The 20,656-nt window shown below is 33.4% G+C and overlaps 1 protein-coding gene across 1 annotated transcript in view; it reads left to right on the forward strand.

The window, feature by feature from the left end:
- Positions 1-20,656, forward strand: part of LIN28 (Protein lin-28) — a 36,566-nt gene that overhangs the window by 11,798 nt on the left and 4,112 nt on the right. The window contains exons 2-3 of the mRNA XM_035731871.2: positions 12,384-12,619; positions 16,152-16,396. Coding sequence (XP_035589628.1) covers positions 12,389-12,619; positions 16,152-16,396 — 476 coding nt within the window. The 5' untranslated portion in view covers positions 12,384-12,388. The remainder of the gene's footprint in view (positions 1-12,383; positions 12,620-16,151; positions 16,397-20,656) is intronic.

Below are 20,656 nucleotides of genomic sequence, written 5' to 3' on the forward strand. Positions count from 1 at the left end.
GAAATAATGTTTTGATGAATGACGGCAGTTGTTTCTTTATTCGCAGCTGATTTCTTTATGCTCTTTACGGTGGCATTCGTGCAACGATGATCGTTGCATGGACAGAACTTCTTGTAATGCCGACTTCCACATGATCAGCATGAAAATGAGGGCTGGTTGTCTGTGCAGCATGGTTTTCGTTAGCTGGAATATTTCTTTTCGCATGGTGGCCGGTTATTATTTTCAACCATAAAGGTATCATGTTTCAAGTTTACCAAACCCTAGCATTCTATGGTTGCTTCTTGTAGCGTTATGTTTGGGTATTATTCAATTTTACTTACAATTATATTTCCGACTTCAGGAGATTGAAGACTATATACAAACACAAGACATAAACTTATCTTCTGTCAATGCCGATAATTTAAACCGCTTGTATTCGCGATTTACTAAAGCTGCACGTTTCACCCATTCATCATCACCGGCTTTTGGTATCTTGAGGCAATGGTAACGTATACTAAACAACGATAATTTGAAACAGGATATGGATTGTTGAGTCAAAAGAAAAAATCTCTTGGGTTCTTTGTAAGGATGAAATTACCGTAACGTTCGTGTCCAGCCTTGCCAAGTTTTCTTAGGAGTATTCTGACCTTCGCGGCGTCATCAACTTTATTGAGGTCGACTTTGAAAAAATCTTCATAGTTCTTGAATCAGGATTAGAATGTGATTACTAACTAAACCATCGAAATGAAATTCATGAATATGGTTAATGGTGGAATCGGTGTGTGGGTTACATGAATCATCAGTAAGTCTTCTGTGATTAAGGGTCATTTGCTGCATTAGGATTTCTAGGATACTATTTTGGAACTGTTTATATCGTTTTTCCAGACGTTCAAGCAAAGATTCTACTTGTTCAAGAGTTATTGGCATTGTAATTGTTACATCTCGTAGCCAGTGTTACGTCCTCTATATATAATCATGGCAGAATACGATATACAACTAACGGCCTCAAATTTGTAGGATCCCACAGCCGCAAACTTAAAAGAGTGAAGAAGCAGGAGAAGCGGTTATCGGGTAACAGTCAAAAATCTACAGGAAAAATATGGGTATTTATAATTATTCGCGTCGGCTATAACATCATCAAAATCTAGCCAATCCGTAAGAAGACATGTTATACAATTGTCCAATCATAGCATGGTGCGTTGCTTTTTTAGAACGCTCTATCGGGTTTTGATTGGATGGAATCTCTTCGTCTCCTTTAGAATCTCTGGAGACTTCGTCATGCTTTTTGGAGTCATCCCAACAACTTCTTAGAAAAGAAGTTAGAAATTTCATCAGGTCCAAAACAATGGGATAAATTAAACGGCCGTAGCCATTTTCGGGAATCAGTTTCCGTGAAAACTAGAACACAACTATTCTACAAACCTGTGGATATTGGAAACGTAACATCAGATGACTATATCATTCGAATATTCTCAACAGGAACGATAAACTCATTCTGAGCTTCCTAACTCTAAGTAGTTTTCCAAATGATGTCAAGTTGGGAAGTGAACCACTTTCAAAATTTAGATTTCTTAAAATCTTCAATCAGTAAAGGAGTTAACAGATGTATGTGCACTGAGACAGCGAATTTTGTTTACTAAATTTGCTCAAAATGATTAGTATTTTTATTTTCGATTATAATGATGAACTGATAAGACGTTTAAAGGTCAAAGTTTCTCAAAACTGTCTGTCAAATAGCTTATATTTTTAAGGCGAGAAAATATCATGGAATATAAACAGATTCATTTGTCCATTAATTGCATTCACTACTAAACAAATAGGATTGGATAAGTTGTCACTTGTCATGAAAATCATAAACTTCATTAAAACTGTTTCTCAATAGTTATGAAAAAGATCATGGAAATAGTGGAAGATTGTTACTCAATATCATGAACCAACTGAAGTTAGATCCGTACATCACTGGATTCGGGCTCAATGATCTACATGTCAAGATTTGTCGCTCGAGACCAAATGTTCCGGGTTCAGTTACCTATGGCGAAGATTCTGGAGATTCATATAGTAAAACGAAATAGGTATTCAGTTCTTTCAGGTTTTAAATGGAGGTCTTGCTGGAGAAAAAAAATTAAGTCTTAAATAAAATGTATTACCAGAAAGGTACTAATTATACATTTACTTCAAGCATAAGATTACTTTAAGTTTTGACCTGAAATAATTATTTGTCGTGACAAAATCCATAGATGTAGAATAATTCAGTGATTGAGAAATCAAGATTTAAGATCATATCAGTATGATTATGATTAGGTGTTAGTATTAAGGCTAGAGATTAAACTTCATTTTGTTAGACAAAAGAATAACGATAAAGTTTTCATAATTGTTTACATTTTTCATTCACGTCACGGCTACTTACAGAAGTTAATAGCTTCAATTAATTTTACTTGATGAAATATTCCCATTATATTAAAACACAGTTAATATGAACGAAGAATATATTTTTCAATAATTTCTCATCAGGTTCTTCCTCTCCTTTTACCCTGGCCAACTTCGGGGTCAACTAGCAAATAATCAATTTTATAATATGGTGACGTAATTTGACTAATGTTCATTTTTATGTCCTAGACTTATTATTATTATTATATTTACCATTATTATTATTATTATTATTATTACTCTTGATAACCTTGTTGAGAAATTTATTCAACATCCACCCCTATCTGCTATATCTGACCTAATTCATAATATTCTACATATTATGTAATTTCTGATTTTTATTCCATTATTCTCTTTCTCTCTTACCCCATGTTGACCATATTCATTCTGATCATTATTTATCCCACAATTTCATTTCATTTATAAACTGATTCAAGTCAACAACTTTATATTAGTCAGCTCCAACATGAACGACTCGATTTGATTTGATATATGACAAACAACAATTCTTGATTCACATATTACAATTTCCAAATGATGTACTCTGCCTTCAATCTGGTCAATTTTATGGATTATTAATATGGATATGAGATAATTGTAGAAGCTGATGAGAAATTCATTGAAAGGAATATTCTTTGTTCGTATAATTAATTTTACCTTTAATAAATGAATATTAGCATATTTACAAATTAAAAAGGTTCATCAGAGGAACCATGAGGAATATCTAGTAGAATGTAATTTGAATACTAAAGAGCTTAGAGGCAAATTTTATGGGCTAGTTGGATTGGTAAACAGGGAATAGTTGAAAAAAAGATTTTGAACAATATAAAGAAAAGTAAAATATTTTGCAAACACTCCGGTATCCGTTGCTAACTTGACAATTAAATGACAACCGTTTTTTCTAAATTTGTTATTGACTACTCACAAGTAGTCTAAATATTTCATACTAATTATGACCTCAAATTTTTACCTATTGTAAAGCTGATAAAAAAATTAGGATTAATTTTGAATCAGGCAATCAGTCATATTAATTCTACTTGTATTATAAGAATCTGTCTGTGACTTTAATTAAAAGCTTTTCTGCACACTTCATAGTATAATCAATGTGAATAAGTGCTTTGTTCAACATGATAAAAATGTATATTTATTTTCTTCTGTCGGACTATGAAGAACTGTGTTGTTACTCATATTTTTGATATACCTGCAAATTTTGTTATTTTGAGGTTACTTCCTATCACAGTCCCAATATAGTGCAACTTTATGACTTTGAAAATCGATTGTATGCATAGGCAGTTAGTATTCGGTGACAGATGTTATTGAAGTATTAATGGTAGAGGTGTTGATTAGTGTCTCAAAAGCTAAAACACTCACCTTTCAACTAATAGATAGTAGGTATGGACTTCGTTTAATCAATTTCGGTTTGGTCATCTGGATAGTGTCACTTTCTCTGTACAGGAGCAAGGTGTGCACTAACGCTAACTGCATGAAATTTTATTTATTCAATGTGAAATGTCCTAATAATATTAGGTTAGAAGTACATTTAACTTGATGCTCAATTAAATTAATGTTGGGATAGATTTGATACAACTTACCAGCATTCAACTCATAAAATGTTATCGATCAATGAAGTTATTAACTATTCGCCTGTTCATTGTCAGGTACGTACTTCCTGCCTTCAAGATACAACAGATAACTGTGGTAATCGGCTCAAACACTTAGCTGACATGTCTTAAAAGAAATATCAGTTTTAATAATTTCCATTCCACAATTTCACTTACTTTTTTGAGTTATATTTTTCTCTAGTTTATTTTCCCCATTGATGCTATTAGTTCGATGCATTCATTTTTCATTTAGTCATTTTTCTCTCCCTGCGGTGATTTTAAGGATAGAAATTCAAACTGATATATATATATATATATATATATATATATATATATATATATATATATATATATATATATATATATATATATATATATATATATATATAGCTTCATGATGACCACGACACTAAAAATGAGTAGTAATGTAAAAGATTTGCAAATCGGGAGGATATTTATAGTGGTACGGTGATCTTCTAGTTAGCTAGTTTAGGAAACAAGCTCTCATTGTCATTTTGGAAAGCATCACCAAGGCCTATTTCATGTCATATTGTTTATAACAAATTAATATTTATTAACAATCAGCAGTAAATGGCTGGATGATTGGTAATTTTGAGTATGTCATTCACTTTGAAAGCATATTTAAAGAGATAACCGTCAGTCACGTGGTAGGGTATTAAATAATGTTGACACTATCCACGTCTTCAGTCATAATAAATATAAGCAAAAACCTGGTTAGTCAAGATAACCCTCGTCATTTGTAGGAAACTCTTGAAATTCAGACACTACTGAGAAAGATTGTTTTTATTCTTATTTAAGGCAGAAGTAATAGAAAAGATCTGTTGTTGAGGTGGATACTTTGGAAGATATTAGATTCTGTAACTACGATGAGTTTTTTGCCGGACCATCATTTATACTTCTAACTCAATAAGACTACAACTTTAACTCAGTTGAAGGCATCTGACATAAGTCCAGACCCAGATCCAGGCATCAGCGTAACTTTTTTGACCGGGAAACTGGTTGACATAAGTCCAAATCCCACGGGGTACATCACTTACCTCGATAAATATGTCTGGGTGATTATTCCCAAATAACATAAAACCTAGAAATAATGTTTCGAGGTATTAGTCACATTGAATGTGATATGAGGACTATTATTTCTATCTCTTCTATACTTTTTGATTTGCATTTGATGTTATATGTAATTTTGTTAACTTCTGTGTGAGACATTCAACATGAATAAGGATGATGTAGTTCTTTAAAAATTAGCCCTACTAACTGGCTTGGTTATGTATATGATGAAAGTTAGAATTGACAGTTACACGTTGTTTTTTTGTAACGATTGTCAACTTTCTGAAGTCTACTGAAGAAATACCTTCATAAACTCATTTCAGTTGTTTAGTGCTTATGTTTACGATAATTTAAATAAAATCTTGAGGACATATTGCTTATGATTGGGCAAACACTTTGATACTTTGTGTCTAATTCACTAATGAGTTTTTTCTGATTGAAGAGAGATAACTTTTTGAAGTTACAGCTTTACAAACCACCTTGTCAAATACCGCACATTATGATCTAGTACGGACGTGGAAAGTGAGATGTGAAAGAAATTTCTGTTTTCGTTTTCGAGAATGGGACTGATTTTGATTGAAGTAATAGATTTGAATATTTTGGAATGGATTTTCAAATCAAACAAATGGCATGAATTTCTATAAATAGCTTCTGATCTTAGTAATGTACCAAACAAAATAAACTTATCAAGTCCAAAAAGCTAAACTCATCACATAAATTACTACTTTTTCAAACGTTATGCTTGAATAGATGAAAGGAAGATAAGTACTTACAAGTAACTTGATCATTTCCATTCAAAACTTACATGATTATATCGATAAAAATACAATAATACATTGTACAATCATTAATGAATAACAATAGGTGAATGAATGGAAGATTTTCAGTCCAAAACTGAATGATTAGTTCGTTGTTAATTAGACTGGGATTTATGATCGATAAAAGACATAACAATTGTCGACCAGCACTCACACAACCCAGTTAAAGGTTGCAAGCAGGATCTTTAATTATCTCTGTGAATACTTGTTGGGATATGCAGGAAAATATCCCAAAAATTATTCTATTAAGTCTAATGCTATTCTTGGACTTGGAGATGGTATTATTTTCTTATTGGTCAGTACTTATTTCACGTGTCATTTTCCTACTGGTCAATATTGTACAATATTATTTTCTGTTTTATGGTACGATGTGGTCTGCTTGATTAGTATATAAACAGAGTGTGTTTGAAATATAAGGATTCATATCTCCGAGGCTGTGACTTGTGTTCTGGACTCAACTGGCTGGGCTAGGCAGGGAAGTGGGACCAGTCAGACCCCTAGGTCGTTCTACGTGTTTGCGCGTCTTTGGTCCGATCAATAATTCGCTGTCCTCTAATCTGCTGCTCTCACAGTTATAGAAATACTTTACTTCTAGATCACTGAATCGGAATCCCGTGGTTCACATCTCGTACTGCAGTGAATTTTTGATGTAACTTGACAGTCATTCAATGTTATCAGCTGTCACCAGCTTCACTTCCAATATGGTTGAATTGCACCATTTCTGACTTCTGAATAGAATTTAGGGGATGTAATACGAAATACTTGATTATTATTAAGGCAGGCTCTTTACAACTGTTAGTTCAGTATAAAATTAATTTTTTTTTTAAGTCGTGGGTTGAAGTCATTTGAAGGTTTGAAGCACCAGATAACTTTTCTTCTTAGTTCAACATAGTGATCCATAAGTAACTAAACTGTCATAAAGTTTCCAAGTCATAGATTCGATCCCAGACAGTTTCATGAATGACTATTACAATCGTGTAGAGTTAACCAAGTAAAATAATTGTACTATGCACTCTGGTTATCCTATTGACATTTCTTCTTTAATAAAAACTACAAAGTCTAGTTAATCTGTAGAAATTCATTTTATAAATTAATGTTGTATTTTACAATCCACTTAGTTGTAGATGAAAATATTTGATTTATCTTATTATTATTTTTTTACCAACCCTAGATAAAATGAATTCTTAAATATCTGAAACACACTCATACATAAACTATTGGCAATAATACCACCACGTGTCAGTATGACGTTATACAAGAAGGGAAAAAAAGAACAGTTTATGTCTGGTCTATTATTCTTTTATTATTATTATTATTATTATTATTATTGACGAAATTAGTAAAAATCAGGAAAAAGACAATTATAACAACTGAGTGTTTGCTGCCTATATTAGTGGGGTAAGATACACTAACGATTATTAAAATTAGTATTTTACAATAACAATACAAAGTGTAACGGCGGATAATTGGTTAGAAGTAGAAATTAGAATACAAACCGTATCCTAACTCTGAACCTATCAATTGGATGAATTCAAATGGTTGAGATCATAAGTCAATTGAAGCTAGACCACCATGGAAAACATGGAAGCACTGGGACTCCTCAGCAGTGCTTACAGTGCTTCCAGGTTCTCCATGGTGGTCTAGCTTCAATTGACTCATGATCTCAACCACTGAAATTACTATAATATCCAGAAAACCCTTCTGATATAAATGAATTGAGTTGTAACCTTATAACAATGTTCCAGTTGAAACTGAATTAGTTCATTGTTAAATGTATCATTTTTAAGCTACATAAATCTTTTTATAAAATATTGAACTCGTAGTACATGAGTTTCATTTATGTATACTGGCAAAACCGATTAGATTTGGTAACCAGTCATATCACATCAATAAAAAGCTTATTCGTTAAGTCACTTGTTGAATATGCATCAATCACTTATTATGTGTACATTTTATTACGTACAAGCATATCCATTACTGTGTTGTCTATCACCTCTTCTTACTGTTGGTGTTTGTATATATGTTACTTCAAGAATCCTTAACATTTGTAATTAGTCTTTATTACATTATACTTGTGACCCACCTAATTTCTAGTTGTTATAAAAATTAATGAAGTGGGATCATATGTTCCACTGTAGACTGAAAGTGGAAAGTTTACACTTTTCCTATTTCTCCAGATATATTATTTACAATGAATTAACTGTTTACTTGATTGTTCATCAGACCTAGTTGGTTCATCTAAACTATTATAAACTCATGTTGAACATTATTTTAATATTCTAACTTCAGATGCATCTGTAGTATCTCGCTTCATGCATCCTCTGAAATACACCAATTTAACCGATGACATTTGAATTCTGGGACTTTTATTTGTTCATCGCTTCCATTTAGATTCAATGGAGTTAAGTGTATTTAGACTCATTATGGAGTTTGTCCTTAGTATAACTATCATGTTAACAGTTGTTATAAACAATGTGGTAAACCAGGAAACAAAATATCCTACTGGTAAAACTGTCTCTCTTTTCCTACTTTGTTGTTCACTAAATTCATATCCTCTAATAATTTGCAAATGTTGTCAAATGACAGTATGACAACGAATTTCCCTAAACGTTCTAATGGAATAACTGCTATTTCTATAGCAATATTTTGGTCTGAATTATATTATCTAGCTGGATAATTCGTTTTCTACTAGAATGAGTCACAGCTTCATGAGTGTGTTATTTAGAAAGTAAAATTCAGCTTATCATTTTTTCTTTATAGAACCTGAAGCTAATAAAAAGAAACCATGGAGTTAAGTGTAGTGGTAAATCCTTCAAAAGAAACTTTTCAGTATGCGAAATGATTCTTCTACTGTTAACCTTAAAATCTGTCCTATCTACACTTTATTTGCAATCGTCCTGTGACAAAAATGAAATCGAAAATACCCACCAACTTAGTAGCATGGATGTTGGACATAGATTTAATTGGCCAAGGATGTAACTCTATTTGTTTAATCTGGAGATTATTTAACATGATTGGCTATGACTATTTTTCTAGCTTAATAAAAAGTTTGTTAGGTTATTAGTCTAGGGTTATTGCTTTAAAGGTCTAGATACACCCTGGATTTGTGATGCAATTAGACTAGGTTACAAATACAGATTAGTTGTAGTTACAATAATACGTTCATGTTCGTTTTCACTTGATATTAATTTGGTTAGAAACAAAAGAAAAACACATTTCAACAACATATTCGTATTAAATCTCATCATTTGGATTAAAAATAACAAAAAGGATACAAATCTTTACAAATAAGTTATCATAATACACTTGATCAATAGCAATTGTTGTATATACATTCTAAATAGATTGCTGTGATAGTAGCATTAGTTACGAGTCTTAGAAAGTTGGATTGTAACTAGTGGTGGAGTTCACAACACAAGTGTTGTCTTAGTTGATACTCGCCAGTCGCATTCCAATGTTGATATTCATACTGAACTCGAATCCATTATATTTCGTCTCAAACACCGAGGTGTAAACTAAACTATTGGGTCCAAATAGTCAGTACCAACGTGTTCACTTGTAGTCCTTGATACCAAGAAATAAAAAACTCAGTCTCTTACATATGCATAACTTTATACAAATAACCTTCATAGTTGGTCAAATGCATTTCTTCAATCAAATTCCAACGTCTTTTTTTTCCAAAAGTTATTGTTTCTAGTCTTCTATGGGGTTTAATACGTAATCAATCTGGCTTGTATTGAGTTTTTGTTGGAGTCGGTCTATCTTCTTTTGTTTTCATATAATTGAAGAATACTTGACATAAAAGATAGATAGATGATCAGATGTTGCTAAAATTTACATACTTATAAGAGACCTCCAAATAAGTTTATAGTCAGTAAATTTGTTCAAATAAACTCAACTTAAACGAAGCAATCATGCATATAAATGAGTTTGACATTCTTAGGCAACATCTGAAAAATAAAAAAATTTTTTTTGAAAAGGTGTCATCATAATTGGTTAACCACTTATTCTACTTTAACGCATTTATCAAGTACAAATTTGACCTTAAAACCCTTCCTAAGCTTGAAGGACAGTTATGATACCAAACAACCGAATTAAGTGGAGTTAAGTTTAAACTTAAAACCAAATGGTTAGATTCTGGTGCTTCAATCAAGAAACAACCTAGTTATACCAACGTTTCTAGGTAAGAAGGTTAAGATAATAGATGATATTGTGAATCTGTACTAAATTTGTTTGGGCGTAATTTACGTTTACTAAAGTACGGATGTATACACACACAATGGATGGAAGTTATAACTGGGGAGTAAATACAAAGTAAGCCAGATTGGTACGATGAAAAAATGTCTAATTTACTTTCAGATTTTCAAGGTGATATTAGTTATCGATAAGACGAGATAAGATGGAGAGTTTATGTTTCCTCCAACTCAGCGCAACGTTTTATAACATTACTTATTCTCAATGTGACATTTTGATATCGATTTCATTCTCACGGTCAGTAAGATATTGAAGTCATATTTTCAACTGTAGCAATATTTTGGGACATTATATTTTGTGTCAACTGAGTCTGAAATTCATTCAGTATGGGAGGTGTGACAATTATGTTTTTTGTATTATCCAACGAGAATGTCGTAATTGTTTTACAGTAACCATGTGCATCATTCCTTTCCTATGATGTTTATTAACTAATCATTAAGTTTGTGAAAAATCAATATATAAATGAGGGCTTGGTTTAATGACGAAGTGATTTTAGACTACTGGTCGTGATTACTTGTTTTGTGGATGTATTTTTGGAGACTTATTAAATTTTCGTTTGTACCAGTCTTTCGTTTTCACTTCGAGCCGTGGGATTTAAGTGGTTAAAACTGAGTTTATACGCAATAAAATAGGTGTATTCACTCCTTTCAGACATCATCCTTTAAATGTTTCTGCTATTCGAATATGTTATATCTTGAATGTTGATTTCTTGATATACCGCGTATAACAGAGCACTAGAACACCAAAACCCTTCCAAGTCGCAATAAGCAGACAGAAGACTAATGAAAGGAATATTATTCCAAACAGTGTCAATCATAGTACAAAATTGTCAGGTATTTATAGTTTTTAGTAAGAACGAAATCATCATTTCAGTCCTCCTATTAGCATTATCCAATCGGGAAGCTACACGTAGGAATTCTAGAATATTCTTCCGAAAGGTGATTGGATGGAACATCTTCGGCTCCTTCTGAGCCTCTTACAGCTTCCTCGAGTTCACCCGTGGTCCGTCGTCACAGAATATTTCCTATTCGTCTTAGTATTTTTCCATCCTTATCGATCATAATTTTTAGTCCCAAACTTTCTTAGGGTGGACTGAATGAATTCATTTTGCATGTGCTATTCTATACTGGTTCAATGCTACGCTTATGTCTATTTGTTTATTTCTAATCATCAAAATGAATTACAATTCTCCAGTAGGGATTTAATAGCTTACTTTTCATCAAAATAATCATTTATTTCTCAAAAGGTCCTGAACACATGTTTTGTCGTAACTCAGGACTCTTCAGTATCGTAAAACCAGATCTCTCACATGGAATGAAAAACGCGAGCTTCAGTTCTAACCCTGAGCGTGACACCTATACGAAATCAACGTAGCATATGTTCAGTTTATTTACTTTGAAATTTGGCACACAATCGTTATCATCGACACCAAACATCTCATTACTGAATCAGTCGACTTCGGAGGTTGCAACTTTCCACTACAGCATCGAATAAAAATTTTCAGTGGGAATCTCTGACTTGGTGAGTCACTCGTGAAGAATTAGGATAATTACTTACTGACTTATAGTTCCTCTTTATCCTAGACTACTTGATGCAATGTTGAGTTCTGATTCAGTAACTGATTGACGTCGTGTTTCACACGAAACCTGAATGCTGTGGTCGTGGTTGTGTTCGACCGTCAATAAATCTAAAACTGGCAAACAATATTAGCTGAATCTTTAGGGTCCTGACCTAAATCAAAGCTATGTAAAAATTTGACTATCCAATTAAAAAACCAATGATAGTTCTTGGTAGTTGGCAAGGTAGTTAGTATAAACGACGTTTTGTGCAAACTATAACCTATGCTACTTGGATATCAATAATAAAAGTTTGGTGAAAAAAATGTTTAAACAATATGAAAATAAACCTTTATGCTATGAAGCACTACACAAAATTACTGAACATTGTGTGTACTATGTAATTGAATTATAGTTAAATGAGGATAATATTCGTCAAGGTTTGATATCAGCTATTGAAAACTAAAAAGAAATTGATGGCTGTTTTATCGCATTTTTGAACTTTGATCAATTATGGTCCTGTCATTGACAAATAGCAGTGCTTTCAAGCGTTGTACTGATTACATTACTTTTATACAACTGAACTAGTGATAAGTCTTTTTTAAACAAAAAACATCAAACATTAACTTCTAACTTTGTATTTTTTAATTAGCAAAATTTTTGTTCATCAATTTCAGATATAATGTTTAGGTCAAAATATGTTGGTTCATATGGATCCTTTTCTCGCGAATGGGAACCTCCACCACAACCTCCGCCACGACCTCCACCGTTGCCACCGCGTATACCACAAGAATATGACCCATATATTGGTCCAGGAAAATGGAATAGAGGTCGTATTAAATCGTTTAGTGTGACCGAACACTTTGGCAGTATTGTAGCAGATTTTCGTAATTTGGAAGTTTTTTTCCACCAAGTAAATTAAATAGTACAATATTGCAGATAATTGTAATATAGCGATATATAAGCTTTAAAATTATCCCATCTGGTTTAAAAATATACATTTATAGCAAAAACAAACAAATCAGCGAAAATTCTATTAGTAAACAACCTATAAGTAGCAAAACTTTATTAACTACTACAAATCAAATCACGAATATACTCATCACCGAATTATCCATTATGGATAAAAATAGATATTTGACCTATAAATACTAGGGATCCAATGAAGCCTTAAGTGTTTACAAGTTTATTAAGGGAAAGCTGAGAGACGTTTTGTTTACTTGAAATATCATTTAAAAGAAACACATAAAAATGAACGATTTTACTCAAAGTTCAGATAACTGTCGATTTCCAGAAAATATAGGGATCCTACATATACTTACTCACTTACTTACGCCTGTTACCTCTCATTGATCATAGACCACCGACAAAGATTCTCCAACCAACTCTGTCATGGATTCGCTTTTCCAGTTGTCTCCAAGTTCTATTCATCCTTCAGATTTCTCCCTTCGACTCCCTATTCAACATGTTGTTTGGTCTTACTCTTTTCCTTTAACCTTCGGGATTCCAAGTTGGAGCTTATCTTGTAATGTTGTTTAGTGATTTCTGAAATCTGTGTCCTATCCACCACCAAAGTAATTTTAGTTTCCTCTCCAGTTGGAAGCTTGTTTGTTATTTCATACCGTAAGTTGTTGCTGACGTTATCCGGCAAACAAATATGGAGTTTATTAATACCTATACACTTTTGATGATGGTTGTAGTAGTTGTCCAAGTTTCAACTCCGTACAGCAGGACAGTATTAAAGTTCAAATTTGAAAATTCTGACTTTGATGTTTACCGACGGTTCTTTAGAGTTTCAGATGTTCTTTGATTGTAGGAATGCTACCTTTGCTCTACAAATCAGCACCTTCACATCCACATCAAATCTCCCTTGTTTATCGATCATGCTGTCCAAGTACGAAAGACTTCCCATCACTTCCAGAGCTTCTCCACCAAGTATGATTGAGTCTGTTGTCTTTGTGTTGTATTTCAGAATCCTGCTCTTCCCCTGTGAAGGTCGAGGCCAATTGCTCCAGAAGCTGATTCTATACCAACTGTATTTACCTGAATTTGTTGACGTGTATAGAAAAGAAGAGCTAGGTGAACTGCGAAGTCCGAATCGTATAGTTGCATGCAAGCTGTCCATCGTATTCCGTGCCAAATGCTTTGTCACAATCAAGGAAGTCAACGTATATTAATGAGTCCCGTTCAACCGTTTGTTAAACAATTATCCGTAGTGTTGTGATTTGGTCTATTTCGCTGTTTTTGAATCTCAGTGATTGGCTTGCCTTCTTCGTCTTTGACTGATTGCTCTCGTTTACAATATTTCCCTACTAGTTTCTTCATTATATCATCATATAGTTGTTTCACATTTCCTTCTCATGCAGCTCTTTCCGATGTCATTGCTTAGTCCTACACATATTTCTGCTCGCCAGCTCTAATACTCTTCTTCACTCTCTTGTTTACTTCGGTGTATTCAGTCTGCGCCTTGACTCTCTCTGTTCTTGTTCAACTGTTGTTAATTGCTGTTTTCTTGTTCTTCCTTTCTTGAATAATATCTGGCGTTTCCATAGAAATTTATTCCTAATGATGACGCTCCTTGAGGTTCAACACCTGCTGATACGTTGAAGTTAGTGCTTCTTTGATCCCGTCCCAGTTGTCCTCCATAGTAGTTTCTTCCTTTATGAGTTGATCTTGTAAGGCATGGAACCTATTGTTGACAGCTATTTTGAATTCATTGAATTCGTTAGTATCTCGAGCGACGGCTTTATTAAACCTTTCTTATATCGTTGAAAAAAGCAGTTTCCGCACCCACTTATGTTAACTAGCTGAATGACTACGTTATACTATTACTTTTAATTCTAACACACGAATGTATTCCAAGTAAAGAATCAATTTTTAGAAAAACTACTTATTGTCTCATATCATGCGGGGAATTCTTTATTCAAATTATGAAATTTAGTTTATAAAATACTCAACGTTCAGAGGTTTTTATGCATTAAGTGTTACTTATCACTCCATCACTATTAGCATGAGCTAGAAATCTTCTGTAAACCAGGGTAGTTATTTGGCTACTAATGACTATAGAGTTCCAAACTGGGAGAGGGTCATTCTTTTGTTTTCAGTTATGATTTAAATAGGATAAAACTATATGCTTCACGGATGTTTTCATTTTATTTTATTGGATTCACCTTACAGCTACATACAGAATGTAATAAATTGAAGCAATTTGACAAATTTTGAAATGAATTATTCTCCTAATCACAACTGAATTATTTAGAAGGATACATTCGAATGTAACTTAGATTAATACTGTTTACTGGGGCATTTTTACTGATAGCTTTTTTAAATACTAGAGAAGTTAACATTAGTCTACATTATGAGTGTGAGTTAATCTCACTGGACTGTAAGTTACTCATACCATTAGTGTCGTTTATCAACGTTTTGAGTGTTAGCTACTGACTCATTTTGAATTGCAATGACTTGTAATAATCACTTTAAGGAAGATTATCTTGAAATTTTTAAATTTATCTCATACCAAGTAGGTAACACTCAGTTGAACTATTAATACTGTTTTGGTCTCTGAAACGTATACTTTTTAAATTGTTTAGTTAAGCCTACAGTTTCTAGTCTGTTTTTTCCATAGATGTACTTGCATTTAGTCGTACAGTAATATTGTAACAATCTGGGATTTTCAAAATCTTGAGTATAACCGTCTGTAGTCCTAGTTATATAGGGGATTGGAAACTAACACCATTGACAAAGACTTTGAATATTTAAATTGTATGATAACCATAGATCGCTGTTGTTCCCGGAAAGAAATGGAATTCAAACTTCTGTGGAACTGATTGTTGAATTACAGCAATAGAAGTAGTCAGACGACCATGTGACTCGACGTTGTGGATCAATATGTTTAATATGGTTAGAGGCAAGATACAGAGAGTGCCAGTCATCAGTATAACTCAGTGGTCATGTGAATGAACATGAGACTGAGTGATACAGGCTTAAATTTCATAGGCAGGATAATTCCCTCTAAGGCTAGAAGTAAACTTCGCAGATGCGTTCTAACTATGACAACAGCCTTCTTCCAGTTACATTCATCCATCTAATATTTGCTTCTAAAATCCAATCCATTTCAATTTTTACGCGGTAGCGATATCTGTCTACTCTTGGCATGTGTAAATTCCGCTCCTTATGACGTCCCACTAGAACATTAGACGGTCGTTATCCGAATTCGCTTCAGGTGGAAATGTGGATCTTGGGGCAGTGCCACAAGGATTTTATAGTGAATTCAGTGAGTTCGGCTTTATTAAAGATTGTGGCTGGTTAGTGTTGCGGTTTAGTCCCATAATATGACAAAACAAACGCCCACTGCTTTCTGATTTTAAACTATTCACCACTTGTTATTTTGGCCATAAAAATAGCTTAATGTATTCTGGCTGTCTTTCTAAAAACATTCTTTCTAGTCTAACGTATACGGAATTTCTGCGGAGCAGTTATATCCAGACTTACCAGTTTGGTTTCAAATACGTCCAGGTGTAAGAGGATTAGAAGGATATAATATTCAACCAGCAATTGAAATGAGAGAATTTCCTTCAACATCACGAATTCCATGGTCAGAACCAGCAGTTCGTCAACCCTTATTTCCTCTTAGTTCAGAGCCACTTAGAATGAGAAGGTTACCTGAAAGACGTAGAACAAGACGATTTCGGTAAGTCCAAGGAATGAAGATAGGTTAATGGTTGTTTGAGGTAATTGTAGATCTAAATGTTTTACTGATTATTTTGAATAACGTTTATCCCTTTGCATGAATCTAGTAGTAAAAATATGTATATGGTTAAGATTTTAAACAAATCTATAACCGTCATACCCACCTGTTAAGCAAAAGACCATTTCTGTAGTGCGACACAATCTGTTTGGTACACATGACATTGCATAATGTGAAACTGGGACCAAGCTGACTTTCATCCAGATGTGATGCGTTCAGTCCTCTCATCATCAGATTTTAATGTTTTGGGAAACCAGGCGTGTTAAATGGATTAGACTGTAACCCATAAACCTTATGTAGTGAATAGCAGACATCTCAGTACTAAGTGGACCCATTTCCAGCTTATCTTAAAAGCTCGCATTTTGTTTAGCGAAGCTTAGCGTTAGGTAATTCCAACCACAATCCGCACATGAAAGATCTACAGAATCCTCTAATGTGAATGATCATTTGCTTATATAGATAGAAGCTTGCTAAATTAAAGTTCCATCCAATGAAACCAAAAAATATTTATTAGTTAAAGAATTTTCATTATACTTGTTATTGTTTTTTAACCGTCCTTTGTGATCTTAATGACTGAAATATTGGACTCCACAGTATAACCTCTGATGATCGAGAAGATTTGTAGCTTTGGTACGTAGTTTCGGTACTGCAGAATTTTTCAAGTTTAACTGAGAAGCTTTATTTGTAGTTTAGGAGAATATTAGGGGACTTCATAGATAACAGAGAACTTTTAGAAGTCTGAAATTTATTTCAATCCGCTGTTAACAGATACATTAACACTGATCCAGTTTGTCTGTCCATGTTAGAGAATGTTGGTGAATCCTGGTCGACGGCCAACGCTCCACTAGGGGTAACAGACATAAGTATCTGTCCATGTAGATACAGTCAGTCAATCACATGATGCAAAGTCAACCGAACAAGAGTGTGCAGAAATAAAAGTTGTATAAAAGGTGATATAACCTGTAAAAACAATCTGTCCATCAGATCTCGGTAGCGTGAAAAGTACTGAATTAGAAAATAGTCCTCAATATTTCCAAGTTTAGTCAGTTCACGATATTTCCTAAGCTTTATTCATTTGAACGATTTCGATAAATCCTACTCTCATATAATATCTTTTACAAAATTTTCCACACTTATGAAGAGAAACTTCTTACATAATTGGCAATATAATATTGAACTATAAGTGGTTGTATTTTATATGTTAACTGTGAACTAATTTATGGGATCGAAAAATTTTTTTCTCAAGTGACCTAACAAATTGAGATATCATTACTTTTCTGTTTGGTGTTCATCACTGTTCAATAAAAATCTAAATTATGATCATATTTAAATTATAAACGATGGAATAGTGAGATAGAAAGTAAGGGTTGATAATAGCATACTTAATCTTCGAAATAGAAATCTGATTGTTTTAACCATTCTGACGCTCCTGATGTAAATTCTTTATTATATCTGAGTGACTGAGTGGTAGTGCGTTTACCGTAAACTAGGAGGTCTGAATTTCTAAATAACAAGTCTTACATTGTGCTATGGTGGGCGGTGTCTGAAAACTGATATTGATACACAACGTGCTACACTCTAACTCACCACCAGACAGCTAGTGAGAGAAAACGGGAGTGGATGAGAAAGTATATTGGGCTACCAAATAGTATACACAAATACTTCTTTTTACACATACATCTCTACCGTTCAGAAAATTTATCCATTTCTTAGTCAATGGTATACATTTATCCTTCAAGCCATTTCAGATTATCAAGTGACCCTCTCATTTGGTTTCTTCTGATTGGCTCACCATATCACATTGGTCTAGATCAATTTTTAATTTATATCTCAAACAGACAACAATAGATCCAAGTGATCAGATATTGTCCAAGGTTTGCTGGCTGAAAATTATTACAGGAGGTAATAAATCCGGTCTTGTGCACCGTTGTATCCATTACCTAGGAGGATCTGAGTTAATAAATAAAACTACACCTTCTCCGAGAACATAATTATTCAGCCCAGTAGTTACATAAATTACCAGTAAGCTGTTCATTTCTCAACTAACCCCGTTTGAAAATTAATTATATGAATTCAGTCCAACATAGGTTATTATCAGCAACGTCCAAATGTTAAACTGTGTCTGACTGAGTTGCTTATTTTATATATTATGTCAGTCATCTTTGATTACATTGAGTGATCTTTATGGTGTATCATGAAGTGATTGTAGTAAAATGTATAAACATCAAAACGCTTTCATGTAGTTCATGAATTTTAATAAATATCAGTGTTAGTTAGATGTATGTGGAACATAACAGTAAAATGAATAAATGCATAAATCCATTAACAATTTCCTAAATAATTTTAAGTGGAGTTGCTTACTACTTACGAGTAGTTAAATACTATATAAGAGAATAGTAGACATTGTAAAACTGAACAATGTTAAATATGTAGGCAGTGAATATTAACTGGTTAGCATGGTTGTGCTGCTAGTTTAAAAATGATTGTTGATTTTGAGTTTGCTAATCGAAATCATCTTCGTAGTCTTGCCGAGCAATATATGTAAGTCAATAAAAAATCTGTAGAGAGCAAACAATAGTTTCGACAGCCCAAGTACATCTCAATAAAGTGTATACGATGTCGCATATCTTAGACTAGTGACCAAATTGTAACATGATCGACAGAACTTAAATAGCACTAAGAAGGACTTAAAATACGTTACATTGGTCACTACCCAGTGGTCAATAAATCTTAAGTAGTTTGATGTAAATATTTAAATTTGTATCTTGTTTAGCAGTTGGGTTAGTGATGAGAGGTAGAACCGATGATGGAAACAGGAGTACTTTTTATTGTTTTCAGCAACTCTTAGAAAAATTGACATCACTTACTTAAGAGTATTATGGCGAATAATAACAATTTTCATTCATAAACTAGGTAGATGAAGATAAATAATGATTTAGTGGTATAAGTTTTCACTAGATTTTCTATTATGATAGCTTGAATGAATTCTAAAATTAGTGAAGTGTTTTTGGTGGTTAAATCGTTAATTCGATCAAGAAATCGATTCCTGAATTCCTTTAAACTATAATGGATGATATAACTGGTGATCAGTTGATATCTTTAGCATACTCAATAAACTATTTTAAAAATATAACTAACTTCACTGTTTGAAATGAGCATATCAGGTTAAGTGACTGTGGTTACTTGAATCACACACTACTACCGATAACGAGCAATCACTACTTCTGTTATTGTGACAGTAAAGATTTTATTCATTTATAGACATTGAGCCTGAAGAAGAAGGTCACACGAACAAATTTCCCTCCGTCAAAATAATTTCCTCTATCAACAGAATGAAAGTCTATCAGCTTGAACACAAAAAAGTCAGAAAAATATCGGTATGAACGAGGAATATTCTTTCCAATAAATTTTCTTTATGTTCTACTGTTAGATATTCCAATTTAAAATCTAAAAAGCGGTTAGGTTTAAGATAAAATACATTTTAACAGTTGAGATCATGAGTCAATTGAAGCTAGACCACCGTGAAGAACCTGGAAGCAGTAGATGGCTGTTTCGTCCTATTATCGGACCCCTCAGCAGTGCTCACCGAGTACCCCGCCTCGCGGGGTTCGAACCGAGGACCTATCGGTCTCGTGCACGAGCGCTTAACCACCAGACTACTGAGCCGGCATCCAGCCCGAAGAGTAGAAAAATTAAATTTTCTGACGTCTCGTGACTCATTGTAAGCTACTTTTTCAGAGAATAACCAAACCAAAATTAATCCAAGCTTAAATAGTACAACGCAACAACACAAGAATACTATGTGCGAACAATCAAAAAACAGGTCTGACGTCATGTCATTTCGGTCAGAGTGATTCATAGCGACATGTTTGCAAATTAGAGTGTGTGTATGTGTGCACGGTTAAGGATAATAATATGTATGACCATTATGGTGTGAAAGGATAGGGTTTAATTTTTTAGAAATGGGTGGTAGGGAATCTTAATTGCCGTGAGCTTAATGTCAACCCAATTTGTATATAAGGTAATAGTGTGAAATGTGTATGTTTTAAGATGATGGGAATTTTTCAAACAGTTAAATGAATTATAAAACGGTTTTCATATTTCGAGGAGTTCTGTACAGACAAACAGAATGTGTGGCTATGGGATCACCTGTCTCTCCAATTGTGGCTAACTTATTCATGCATTCATTGGAAACAATTGCTA

Source organism: Schistosoma haematobium, chromosome 6 (genome assembly GCF_000699445.3).
Source record: "Schistosoma haematobium chromosome 6, whole genome shotgun sequence".
In the NCBI taxonomy this organism is placed as follows: Eukaryota; Metazoa; Platyhelminthes; class Trematoda; order Strigeidida; family Schistosomatidae; genus Schistosoma; species Schistosoma haematobium.